General features: G+C 45.1%; 1 protein-coding gene across 1 annotated transcript in view; it reads left to right on the top strand.

The window, feature by feature from the left end:
- The first annotated feature begins 3,236 nt into the window (after nucleotides 1–3,236).
- The window catches only part of LOC140349450 (tryptophan 5-hydroxylase 2-like), a 40,452-nt gene continuing 30,743 nt past the window's right edge, over nucleotides 3,237–12,945 (top strand). Inside the window, exon 1 of the mRNA XM_072435778.1 lies at nucleotides 3,237–3,356. Within this exon, the coding sequence (XP_072291879.1) occupies nucleotides 3,237–3,356 (120 nt within the window). The remainder of the gene's footprint in view (nucleotides 3,357–12,945) is intronic.

Here is a 12,945-nt window from a genome sequence, read left to right as displayed (position 1 = left end):
TCCAGCTTTCATGTGCCTAGGCCAAAGATTAAGAGTTTCATGTTTTTTATTGTTTTAAACTAAGTGGCGTTCTTGACAAGCGTTCTTGCAACCTCCATTTTATTCTAGATCGGGCCGATCGCGTCTATGTCCCATGTGTGACTTTTCATCCATGCTCAGGGTCAAAAATGCCCAAGTCTGAACATGAAGAAGAAAAATGAGAAACCAGGGAAAAAGAAAGACTCCTTTCAATTCCGGGGAAGAGCCAAATATAGCAGCAAGCGGCGATGATCGGCCCTCACCACGCCGGCGCCACGCCCTCGCCACGCCTGCACCACGCCCTCGCCACGCCGGCGCCACGCCCTCGCCACGCCAGCACCACGCCGGCACCACGCCCTTGCCATGCCGGCACCACGCCCTCGCCACGCCCTCGCCACGCCCTCGCCACGCCCTCGCCACGCCGCCAGAGGCGTCTTCTTCCCTTTGCTTTACATTTAAAGGGAAAAGTTTGCGGCTGCGTCGCACAAGTCCGTAGCTCTTAGAATAAAAAATCTGATAACTTTTGATGGCCCACTCCTGAAGATGAGTCTCACCACATTTTAGGTCAATTGGGCGAACGCCCTTGGAGGAGTTCGTAAAAGTGTAAACATGTTCACATTTCAGAGATTTGGCGATTTCCCCATTGGAATAACATGAGAGGCTCCTGTAATTGCAAAGCCGTAACAAATATGACATGAGTCTCTTAGAATTTTTTCATCGGGATGCCAAAATGAAATTTTGTGCCAAATTTCGTAAAATTTCGAAAAACTAAACATTTTACCCTCAATATAAAATACTATTTCACGCTGTAGGGGGCGCTGTCGCACCAAATTAATTACTTTCACTTAAAGTAGATTTAGGGCAAAGGGTTTAACAACTGATTCAAATTTGACGCAATTCGGACTTTATCTGAGACTGTAACAGACGAGTCATTTATCACTTTTAATGTCCCACTCCTCAACACCATTTTCACCAAATTGCAGCTTTTTTGGGCCAACGGGAGGAGTCCATTAAGGTACAGGGGGGAGGAGTCTAAAGGTACAGGGGGGAGGAGTCCATTAAGGTACAGGGGGGAGGAGTCCGTAAAGGTACAGGGGGGAGGAGTCTGTAAAGGTACAGGGGGGAGGAGTCTAAAGGTACAGGGGGGAGGAGTCCATTAAGGTACAGGGGGGAGGAGTCTAAAGGTACAGGGGGGAGGAGTCCATTAAGGTACAGGGGGGAGGAGTCTAAAGGTACAGGGGGGAGGAGTCCATTAAGGTACAGGGGGGAGGAGTCCGTAAAGGTACAGGGGGGAGGAGTCTGTAAAGGTACAGGGGGGAGGAGTCTGTAAAGGTACAGGGGGGAGGAGTCTAAAGATACAGGGGGGAGGAGTCCATTAAGGTACAGGGGGGAGGAGTCTAAAGGTACAGGGGGGAGGAGTCCATTAAGGTACAGGGGGGAGGAGTCTAAAGGTACAGGGGGGAGGAGTCCATTAAGGTACAGGGGGGAGGAGTCCGTAAAGGTACAGGGGGGAGGAGTCTAAAGATACAGGGGGGAGGAGTCCGTAAAGGTACAGGGGGGAGGAGTCCGTAAAGGTACAGGGGGGAGGAGTCCGTAAAGGTACAGGGGGGAGGAGTCCGTAAAGGTATAGGGGGGAGGAGTCTGTAAAGGTACAGGGGGGAGGAGTCTGTAAAGGTACAGGGGGGAGGAGTCTGTAAAGGTACAGGGGGGAGGAGTCCGTAAAGGTACAGGGGGGAGGAGTCTGTAAAGGTACAGGGGGGAGGAGTCTGTAAAGGTACAGGGGGGAGGAGTCTGTAAAGGTACAGGGGGGAGGAGTCTGTAAAGGTACAGGGGGGAGGAGTCTGTAAAGGTACGACGTTTGGAAGAACTCCTGAGTCATGCTCAGCACATTTTGATCCAATATGGCCGACATGTGGTTGTCGTGGTAACATGTTTGACTTCTCTTGTCTCCATCTTCCTTTGCGCCAAATCTCATGATTCTACATCAGATTTTTTTTGTCATTTCCTGTCTCTCAATGCATTTTGTACATTTTAGAAAAGGGAAATAGTCAGAATGAAGAGGCACGATTTTTAGAGGCGTCACATTTTTGTGACTTTTCGTCAATGTCACTGGGTGAAAAAAAGGGGAGTTTGTCCCGAAAAGAGGAAAGAATAATATTTCGATGCGAAAAGAATGTTTCCCATTTTTCAAATATCATAAACTACATGTTTGGAAAGCGCCTCATGGTCGGGTCCTTTCATCAATTTTGAGTGGGCTCCGCCCACTTTGTGTGATTGGCCCTTTAAACAGTCATAATGTCACATGTTTGACATAACATTTTATATAGAGGGTAAAATGTTTAATTTTTCAGAATTATACGCAATTTGGCACAAAATTCCACGTTATCATCCCGATCAAAAAAGTCAATGAGACCCATGTCATATTTGTTACGTCGTTGCCGTAGCGATGACAGAAACCTCCCATGTTATTCCAATGGGGAAATCTCCAGAACATGTTTACACTTTAGACTTTCACAAGCTCCTCCCCCTCAGGGCGTCACATGACCCCGACATGTGACGGACTCGTCTTCACGACCATCACAAGTGACATCAACATCGTTATTCTAAGAGTCAACGACTCTAACGAATTAAACAAATGAAAATTAATGTAGTTTCATGGAATCAGCCTGAAGTTTAAAGATGTTTATATTATATTCTCTCCCTCTCTCCCCCTCTCTCTCTCTCTCTCTCTCCCTCTCTCTCTCTCTCTCTCTCTCCCTCTCTCTCTCTCTCTCTCTCTCTCTCTCCCTCTCTCTCTCTCCCTCTCTCTCTCCCTCTCTCCCTCTCTCTCTCTCTCTCTCTCTCTCTCTCCCTCTCTCCCTCTCTCTCTCTCTCTCTCTCCCTCTCTCCCTCTCTCTCTCTCTCTAGTATAAAAGCACACCTCTGCTCTGCTCTCTCTCTCACAGCTTCACTTGCTCCACCCTCCTCCTCTTCTCTCTGTCCCAGACTTGATCTGCATCTCCGGGTCTCACTCGTGGTCCTTCTGCTCGTGGTCCTTCTGCTCGTGGTCCTTCTGCTCGTGGTCCTTCTGCTCGTGGTCCTTCTCTCTGCTCGTGGTCCCTCTCTGCGGTCCAGCCCTGGAGCCGTGGTACACCTACACTCACTGGTTCCCGATGGCCTCGTCCCACGTGAGGAAAGAGCCTCCGGAGGCCTCGTCCCACCAGGCCTCGTGTCCGCGGATGCAGCCGGCCATGATGCTCTTCTCCTCCAAACACTGGACACGAGGCCGGTCACTGGACTCAGCCATGTTCCAGCAGCAGCAGAGCCGGCCCCAGCAGAAGCACACGGGGGGTCAGATGGTGAGTCCTGGGGTCAGAGCGGGGTCAGAGAGCAGAGAGGGGTGAGAGAGAGGTTAGAGAGAGGTCAGAGAGGGGTCAGAGAGGGGTCAGAGCGAGGTCAGAGAGAGGTCAGAGAGGGGTGAGAGAGGGGTTAGAGAGAGGTCGGAGAGGGGTCAAAGAGGGGTCAGAGCGAGGTCAGAGAGGGGTCAGAGAGAGGTAAGAGTGGGGTCAGAGTCGGGTCAGAGAGGGGTCAGAGAGAGGTCAGAGAGAGGTCAGAGAGGGGTTAGAGCGAGGTCAGAGAGGGGTGAGAGTGGGTTTAAATGTGATTTAGTTCTGTTTAAGACCTTGTTTAGTACAACTTTAGTCTTAGGCTGAGTTCAAGCTTGTTTGGTTCTAAACTGAGTCCAGTTTGGATTTATGTTGATGTGATTTGGCCCTGTTCTAGTCCTGTTCTAATCCTGTTCAAGTCCTGTTCTAGTCCTGTTCAAGTCCTGTTCTAGTCCTGTTCTAGTCCTGTTCAAGTCCTGTTCTAGTCCTGTTCTAGTCCTGTTCTAGTCCTCTTCTAGTCCTGTTCTAGTCCTGTTCTAGTCCTGTTCTAGTCCTGTTCTAATCCTGTTCTAGTCCTGTTCTAATCCTGTTCTAATCCTGTTCTGGTCCTGTTCTAGTCCTGTTCTAGTCCTGTTCTAATCCTGTTCTAGTCCTGTTCTAGTCCTGTTCTAGTCCTGTTCTAGTCCTGTTCTAGTCCTGTTCTAGTCCTGTTCAAGTCCTGTTCTAGTCCTGTTCTAGTCCTGTTCTAGTCCTCTTCTAGTCCTGTTCTAGTCCTCTTCTAGTCCTGTTCTAGTCCTGTTCTAGTCCTGTTCTAGTCCTGTTCTAATCCTGTTCTAGTCCTGTTCTTATCCTGTTCTAATCCTGTTCTGGTTCTGTTCTAGTCCTGTTCTAGTCCTGTTCTAATCCTGTTCTAATCCTGTTCTAGTCCTGTTCTTGTCCTGTTCTAATCCTGTTCTAGTCCTGTTCTAGTCCTGTTCTAGTCCTGTTCTAGTCCTCTTCTAGTCCTGTTCTAGTCCTGTTCTAGTCATGTTCTAGTCCTGTTCTAGTCCTCTTCTAGTCCTGTTCTAGTCCTGTTCTAGTCCTGTTCTAGTCCTGTTCTAATCCTGTTCTAGTCCTGTTCTAATCCTTTTCTGGTCCTGTTCTAATCCTGTTCTAGTCCTGTTCTAATCCTGTTCTAATCCTGTTCTAGTCCTGTTCTAGTCCTGTTCTAGTCCTGTTCTAATCCTGTTCTAGTCCTGTTCTAATCCTGTTCTAATCCTGTTCTGGTCCTGTTCTAGTCCTGTTCTAGTCCTGTTCTAATCCTGTTCTAATCCTGTTCTAGTCCTGTTCTTGTCCTGTTCTAATCCTGTTCTAGTCCTGTTCTAGTCCTGTTCTAGTCCTGTTCTAGTCCTCTTCTAGTCCTCTTCTAGTCCTGTTCTAGTCCTGTTCAAGTCCTGTTCTAGTCCTGTTCTAGTCCTGTTCTAGTCATGTTCTAGTCCTGTTCTAGTCCTCTTCTAGTCCTGTTCTAGTCCTGTTCTAGTCCTGTTCTAGTCCTGTTCTAATCCTGTTCTAGTCCTGTTCTAATCCTGTTCTAATCCTGTTCTGGTCCTGTTCTAATCCTGTTCTAGTCCTGTTCTAATCCTGTTCTAATCCTGTTCTAGTCTTGTTCTTGTCCTGTTCTAATCCTGTTCTAGTCCTGTTCTAGTCCTGTTCTAGTCCTGTTCTAGTCCTCTTCTAGTCCTCTTCTAGTCCTGTTCTAGTCCTGTTCTAGTCCTGTTCTAGTCCTGTTCTAGTCCTGTTCTAATCCTGTTCTAGTCCTGTTCTAATCCTGTTCTAGTCCTGTTCTAGTCCTGTTCTTGTCCTGTTCTAATCCTGTTCTAGTCCTGTTCTAGTCCTGTTCTAGACCTGTTCTAGTCCTGTTCTAGTCCTGTTCTAGTCCTGTTCTAGGCCTCTTCTAGTCCTCTTCTAGTCCTGTTCTAATCCTGTTCTAGTCCTGTTCTAATCCTGTTCTAATCCTGTTCTAGTCCTGTTCTAATCCTGTTCTAGTCCTGTTCAAATCCTGTTCTAGTCCTGTTCTAGTCCTGTTCTAATCCTGTTCTAGTGCTGTTCTAGTCCTGTTCTAGTCCTGTTCTAGTCCTGTTCTAGTCCTGTTCTTGTCCTGTTCTAATCCTGTTCTAGTCCTGTTCTAATCCTGTTCTAATCCTGTTCTAGTCCTGTTCTAATCCTGTTCTAGTCCTGTTCAAATCCTGTTCTAGTCCTGTTCTAGTCCTGTTCTAATCCTGTTCTAGTGCTGTTCTAGTCCTGTTCTAGTCCTGTTCTAGTCCTCTTCTAGTCCTGTTCTAGTCCTTGTCTAGTCCTGTTCTAGTCCTGTTCTAGTCCTGTTCTAGTCCTGTTCTAGTCCTGTTCTTGTCCTGTTCTAATCCTTTTCTAGTCCTGTTCTAATCCTGTTCTAATCCTGTTCCAGTCCTGTTCTAATCCTGTTCTAGTCCTGTTCAAATCCTGTTCTAGTCCTGTTCTAGTCCTGTTCTAATCCTGTTCTAGTCCTGTTCTAGTCCTGTTCTAATCCTGTTCTAATCCTGTTCTAGTCCTGTTCTAATCCTGTTCTAGTCCTGTTCAAATCCTGTTCTAGTCCTGTTCTAGTCCTGTTCTAATCCTGTTCTAATCCTGTTCCAGTCCTGTTCTAATCCTGTTCTAGTCCTGTTCAAATCCTGTTCTAGTCCTGTTCTAGTCCTGTTCTAATCCTGTTCTAGTCCTGTTCTAGTCCTGTTCTAATCCTGTTCTAATCCTGTTCTAGTCCTGTTCTAATCCTGTTCTAGTCCTGTTCAAATCCTGTTCTAGTCCTGTTCAAGTCCTGTTCTAGTCCTGTTCTAGTCCTGTTCAAATCCTGTTCTGGTCCTGTTCTAGTCCTGTTCTAACCTGTTCTAATCCTGTTCTAGTCCTGTTCTAGTCCTGTTCTAATCCTGTTCTAGTCCTGTTCCAATCCTGTTCTAGTCCTGTTCTAGTCCTGTTCAAATCCTGTTCTAGTCCTGTTCTAGTCCTGTTCAAATCCTGTTCTAGTCCTGTTCAAATCCTGTTCTAGTCCTGTTCTAGTCCTGTTCTAGACCTGTTCTAGTCCTGTTCTAGTCCTGTTCTAGGCCTCTTCTAGTCCTGTTCTAGTCCTGTTCTAGACCTGTTCTAGTCCTGTTCTAATCCTGTTCTAGTCCTTATCTAGTCCTGTTCAAATCCTGTTCTAGTCCTGTTCTAGTCCTGTTCTAATCCTGTTCTAGTCATGTTCTAGTCCTGTTCTAATCCTGTTCTAATGCTGTTCTAGTCCTGTTCTAATCCTGTTCTAGTCCTGTTCAAATCCTGTTCTAGTCCTGTTCTAGTCCTGTTCTAATCCTGTTCTAGTCCTGTTCTAGTCCTGTTCTAGGCCTCTTCTAGTCCTGTTATAGTCCTGTTCTAGTCCTGTTCTAGTCCTGTTCAAATCCTGTTCTGGTCCTGTTCTAATCCTGTTCTAGTCCTGTTCAAATCCAGTTCTAGTCCTGTTCTAGTCCTGTTCTAATCCTGTTCAAGTCCTATTCTAGTCCTCTTCTAGTCCTCTTCTAGTCCTGTTCTAGTCCTTGTCTAGTCCTGTTCTAGTCCTGTTCTAGTCCTGTTCTAGTCCTGTTCTAGTCCTGTTCTTGTCCTGTTCTAATCCTGTTCTAGTCCTGTTCTAATCCTGTTCTAATCCTGTTCTAGTCCTGTTCTAATCCTGTTCTAGTCCTGTTCAAATCCTGTTCTAGTCCTGTTCTAGTCCTGTTCTAATCCTGTTCTAATCCTGTTCTAATCCTGTTCTAGTCCTGTTCTAATCCTGTTCTAGTCCTGTTCAAGTCCTGTTCTAGTCCTGTTCTTGTCCTGTTCTTGTCCTGTTCTTGTCCTGTTCTAATCCTGTTCTAGTCCTGTTCTAATCCTGTTCTAGTCCTGTTCAAATCCTGTTCTAGTCCTGTTCTAGTCCTGTTCAAATCCTGTTCTGGTCCTGTTCTAGTCCTGTTCAAATCCTGTTCTAGTCCTGTTCAAATCCTGTTCTAGTCCTGTTCTAGTCCTGTTCTAGACCTGTTCTAGTCCTGTTCTAGTCCTGTTCTATGCCTCTTCTAGTCCTGTTCTAGTCCTGTTCTAGACCTGTTCTAGTCCTGTTCTAGTCCTGTTCTAGTCCTGTTGTAGTCCTGTTCTAGTCCTCTTCTCGTCCTCTTCTAGTCCTGTTCTAGTCCTTGTCTAGTCCTGTTCTAGTCCTGTTCTAGTCATGTTCTAGTCCTGTTCTAGTCCTGTTCTTGTCCTGTTCTAATCCTGTTCTAGTCCTGTTCTAGTCCTGTTCTAATCCTGTTCTAGTGCTGTTCTAGTCCTGTTCTAGTCCTGTTCTAGTCCTCTTCTAGTCCTGTTCTTGTCCTGTTCTAATCCTGTTCTAGTCCTCTTCTAGTCCTGTTCTAATCCTGTTCTAGTCCTGTTCTAGTCCTCTTCTAGTCCTGTTCTAATCCTGTTCTAGTCCTGTTCTAGTCCTGTTCTAGTCCTGTTCTAGGCCTCTTCTAGTCCTGTTCTAGTCATGTTCTAGTCCTGTTCTAGGCCTCTTCTAGTCCTCTTCTAGTCCTGTTCTAGTCCTTGTCTAGTCCTGTTCTAGTCCTGTTCTAGTCCTGTTCTAGTCCTGTTCTAGTCCTCTTCTAGTCCTCTTCTAGTCCTGTTCTAGTCCTGTTCAAATCCTGTTCTAGTCCTGTTCTAGTCCTGTTCTAATCCTGTTCTAGTCCTGTTCTAATCCTGTTCTAATCCTGTTCTGGTCCTGTTCTAATCCTGTTCTAGTCCTGTTCAAATCCTGTTCTAGTCCTGTTCTAGTCCTGTTCTAATCCTGTTCTCGTCTTGTTCTAGTCCTGTTCTAGTCCTCTTCTAGTCCTGTTCTAGTCCTTGTCTAGTCCTGTTCTAGTCCTGTTCTAATCCTGTTCTAATCCTGTTCTAGTCCTGTTCTAATCCTGTTCTAGTCCTGTTCAAATCATGTTCTAGTCCTGTTCTAGTCCTGTTCTAGTCCTGTTCTAATCCTGTTCTAGTCCTGTTCTAGTCCTGTTCTAGTCCTGTTATAGTCCTGTTCTAGTCCTGTTCTAGTGCTGTTCTAGTCCTGTTCAAATCCTGTTCTAGTCCTGTTCTAATCCTGTTCTAGTGCTGTTCTAGTCCTCTTCTAGTCCTGTTCTAATCATGTTCTAATCCTGTTCTAGTCCTGTTCTAATCCTGTTCTAGTCCTGTTCAAATCCTGTTCTAGTCCTGTTCTAGTCCTGTTCTAATCCTGTTCTAGTCCTATTCTAGTTCTCTTCTAGTCCTGTTCTAGTCCTATTCTAGTTCTTTTCTAGTCCTGTTCTAGTCCTTGTCTAGTCCTGTTCTAGTCCTGTTCTTGTCCTGTTCTAATCCTGTTCTAGTCCTGTTCTAATCCTGTTCTAATCCTGTTCTAGAACTGTTCTAATCCTGTTCTAGTCCTGTTGAAATCCTGTTCTAGTCCTGTTCTAGTCCTGTTCTATTCCTGTTCTAATCCTGTTCTAATCCTGTTCTAGTCCTGTTCTAATCCTGTTCTAGTCCTGTTCTAGTCCTGTTCTAGTCCTGTTCAAATCCTGTTCTGGTCCTGTTCTAGTCCTGTTCTAGTCCTGTTCTAGTCCTGTTCTAATCCTGTTCTAATCCTGTTCTAGTGCTGTTCTAGTCCTGTTCTAGTCCTGTTCTAGTCCTCTTCTAGTCCTGTTCTAATCCTGTTCTAGTCCTGTTCTAGTCCTCTTCTAGTCCTGTTCTAATCCTGTTCTAGTCCTGTTCTAGTCCTGTTCTAGTCCTGTTCTAGGCCTCTTCTAGTCCTGTTCTAGTCCGGTTCTAGTCCTGTTCTAGGCCTCTTCTAGTCCTGTTCTAGTCCTGTTCTAGTCCTGTTCTAGGCCTCTTCTAGTCCTCTTCTAGTCCTGTTCTAGTCCTTGTCTAGTCCTGTTCTAGTCCTGTTCTAATCCTGTTCTAGTCCTGTTCTAGTCCTCTTCTAGTCCTCTTCTAGTCCTGTTCTAGTCCTGTTCAAATCCTGTTCTAGTCCTGTTCTAGTCCTGTTCTAATCCTGTTCTAGTCTTGTTCTAATCCTGTTCTAATCCTGTTCTGGTCCTGTTCTAATCCTGTTCTAGTCCTGTTCAAATCCTGTTCTAGTCCTGTTCTAGTCCTGTTCTAATCCTGTTCTAGTCCTGTTCTAGTCCTCTTCTAGTCCTGTTCTAGTCCTTGTCTAGTCCTGTTCTAGTCCTGTTCTAATCCTGTTCTAATCCTGTTCTAGTCCTGTTCTAATCCTGTTCTAGTCCTGTTCAAATCATGTTCTAGTCCTGTTCTAGTCCTGTTCTAATCCTGTTCTAATCCTGTTCTAATCCTGTTCTAGTCCTGTTCTAATCCTGTTCTAATCCTGTTCTAGTCCTGTTCTAATCCTGTTCTAGTCCTGTTCAAGTCCTGTTCTAGTCCTGTTCCTGTCCTGTTCTTGTCCTGTTCTTGTCCTGTTCTAATCCTGTTCTAGTCCTGTTCTAATCCTGTTCTAATCCTGTTCTAGTCCTGTTCTAATCCTGTTCTAATCCTGTTCTAGTCCTGTTCTAATCCTGTTCTAGTCCTGTTCAAATCCTGTTCTAGTCCTGTTCTAGTCCTGTTCTAATCCTGTTCTAATCCTGTTCTAATCCTGTTCTAGTCCTGTTCTAATCCTGTTCTAGTCCTGTTCAAGTCCTGTTCTAGTCCTGTTCTTGTCCTGTTCTTGTCCTGTTCTTGTCCTGTTCTAATCCTGTTCTAGTCCTGTTCTAATCCTGTTCTAGTCCTGTTCAAATCCTGTTCTAGTCCTGTTCTAGTCCTGTTCAAATCCTGTTCTGGTCCTGTTCTAGTCCTGTTCAAATCCTGTTCTAGTCCTGTTCAAATCCTGTTCTAGTCCTGTTCTAGTCCTGTTCTAGACCTGTTCTAGTCCTGTTCTAGTCCTGTTCTATGCCTCTTCTAGTCCTGTTCTAGTCCTGTTCTAGACCTGTTCTAGTCCTGTTCTAGTCCTGTTCTAGTCCTGTTGTAGTCCTGTTCTAGTCCTCTTCTCGTCCTCTTCTAGTCCTGTTCTAGTCCTTGTCTAGTCCTGTTCTAGTCCTGTTCTAGTCATGTTCTAGTCCTGTTCTAGTCCTGTTCTTGTCCTGTTCTAATCCTGTTCTAGTCCTGTTCTAGTCCTGTTCTAATCCTGTTCTAGTGCTGTTCTAGTCCTGTTCTAGTCCTGTTCTAGTCCTCTTCTAGTCCTGTTCTTGTCCTGTTCTAATCCTGTTCTAGTCCTCTTCTAGTCCTGTTCTAATCCTGTTCTAGTCCTGTTCTAGTCCTCTTCTAGTCCTGTTCTAATCCTGTTCTAGTCCTGTTCTAGTCCTGTTCTAGTCCTGTTCTAGGCCTCTTCTAGTCCTGTTCTAGTCATGTTCTAGTCCTGTTCTAGGCCTCTTCTAGTCCTGTTCTAGTCCTGTTCTAGTCCTGTTCTAGGCCTCTTCTAGTCCTCTTCTAGTCCTGTTCTAGTCCTTGTCTAGTCCTGTTCTAGTCCTGTTCTAGTCCTGTTCTAGTCCTGTTCTAGTCCTCTTCTAGTCCTCTTCTAGTCCTGTTCTAGTCCTGTTCAAATCCTGTTCTAGTCCTGTTCTAGTCCTGTTCTAATCCTGTTCTAGTCCTGTTCTAATCCTGTTCTAATCCTGTTCTGGTCCTGTTCTAATCCTGTTCTAGTCCTGTTCAAATCCTGTTCTAGTCCTGTTCTAGTCCTGTTCTAATCCTGTTCTCGTCCTGTTCTAGTCCTGTTCTAGTCCTCTTCTAGTCCTGTTCTAGTCCTTGTCTAGTCCTGTTCTAGTCCTGTTCTAATCCTGTTCTAATCCTGTTCTAGTCCTGTTCTAATCCTGTTCTAGTCCTGTTCAAATCATGTTCTAGTCCTGTTCTAGTCCTGTTCTAATCCTGTTCTAATCCTGTTCTAATCCTGTTCTAGTCCTGTTCTAATCCTGTTCTAGTCCTGTTCAAGTCCTGTTCTAGTCCTGTTCTAGTCCTGTTCAAATCCTGTTCTGGTCCTGTTCTAGTCCTGTTCTAGTCCTGTTCTAATCCTGTTCTAGTCCTGTTCAAGTCCTGTTCTAGTCCTGTTCTAGTCCTGTTCAAATCCTGTTCTGGTCCTGTTCTAGTCCTGTTCTAGTCCTGTTCTAATCCTGTTCTAATCCTGTTCTAATCCTGTTCTAGTCCTGTTCTAATCCTGTTCTAGTCCTGTTCTAGTCCTGTTCAAATCCTGTTCTGGTCCTGTTCTAGTCCTGTTCTAGTCCTGTTCTAATCCTGTTCTAATCCTGTTCTAATCCTGTTCTAGTCCTGTTCTAATCCTGTTCTAGTCCTGTTCAAATCCTGTTCTAGTCCTGTTCTAGTCCTGTTCTAATCCTGTTCTAGTCCTGTTCTAGTCCTGTTCTAGTCCTGTTATAGTCCTGTTCTAGTCCTGTTCTAGTGCTGTTCTAGTCCTGTTCAAATCCTGTTCTAGTCCTGTTCTAATCCTGTTCTAGTGCTGTTCTAGTCCTCTTCTAGTCCTGTTCTAATCATGTTCTAATCCTGTTCTAGTCCTGTTCTAATCCTGTTCTAGTCCTGTTCAAATCCTGTTCTAGTCCTGTTCTAGTCCTGTTCTAATCCTGTTCTAGTCCTATTCTAGTTCTCTTCTAGTCCTGTTCTAGTCCTATTCTAGTTCTTTTCTAGTCCTGTTCTAGTCCTTGTCTAGTCCTGTTCTAGTCCTGTTCTTGTCCTGTTCTAATCCTGTTCTAGTCCTGTTCTAATCCTGTTCTAATCCTGTTCTAGAACTGTTCTAATCCTGTTCTAGTCCTGTTGAAATCCTGTTCTAGTCCTGTTCTAGTCCTGTTCTATTCCTGTTCTAATCCTGTTCTAATCCTGTTCTAGTCCTGTTCTAATCCTGTTCTAGTCCTGTTCTAGTCCTGTTCTAGTCCTGTTCAAATCCTGTTCTGGTCCTGTTCTAGTCCTGTTCTAGTCCTGTTCTAGTCCTGTTCTAATCCTGTTCTAATCCTGTTCTAGTGCTGTTCTAGTCCTGTTCTAGTCCTGTTCTAGTCCTCTTCTAGTCCTGTTCTAATCCTGTTCTAGTCCTGTTCTAGTCCTCTTCTAGTCCTGTTCTAATCCTGTTCTAGTCCTGTTCTAGTCCTGTTCTAGTCCTGTTCTAGGCCTCTTCTAGTCCTGTTCTAGTCCTGTTCTAGTCCTGTTCTAGGCCTCTTCTAGTCCTGTTCTAGTCCTGTTCTAGTCCTGTTCTAGGCCTCTTCTAGTCCTCTTCTAGTCCTGTTCTAGTCCTTGTCTAGTCCTGTTCTAGTCCTGTTCTAATCCTGTTCTAGTCCTGTTCTAGTCCTCTTCTAGTCCTCTTCTAGTCCTGTTCTAGTCCTGTTCAAATCCTGTTCTAGTCCTGTTCTAGTCCTGTTCTAATCCTGTTCTAGTCCTGTTCTAATCCTGTTCTAATCCTGTTCTGGTCCTGTTCTAATCCTGTTCTAGTCCTGTTCAAATCCTGTTCTAGTCCTGTTCTAGTCCTGTTCTAATCCTGTTCTAGTCCTGTTCTAGTCCTCTTCTAGTCCTGTTCTAGTCC

The sequence above is a fragment of the Eucyclogobius newberryi genome, unplaced genomic scaffold (genome assembly GCF_026437365.1).
Source record: "Eucyclogobius newberryi isolate DKJ021-1_F unplaced genomic scaffold, fEucNew1.0.hap1 SCAF_7, whole genome shotgun sequence".
NCBI lineage: Eukaryota > Metazoa > Chordata > Actinopteri > Gobiiformes > Gobiidae > Eucyclogobius > Eucyclogobius newberryi.
This window is presented reverse-complemented; position numbering and strand designations above follow the sequence as displayed.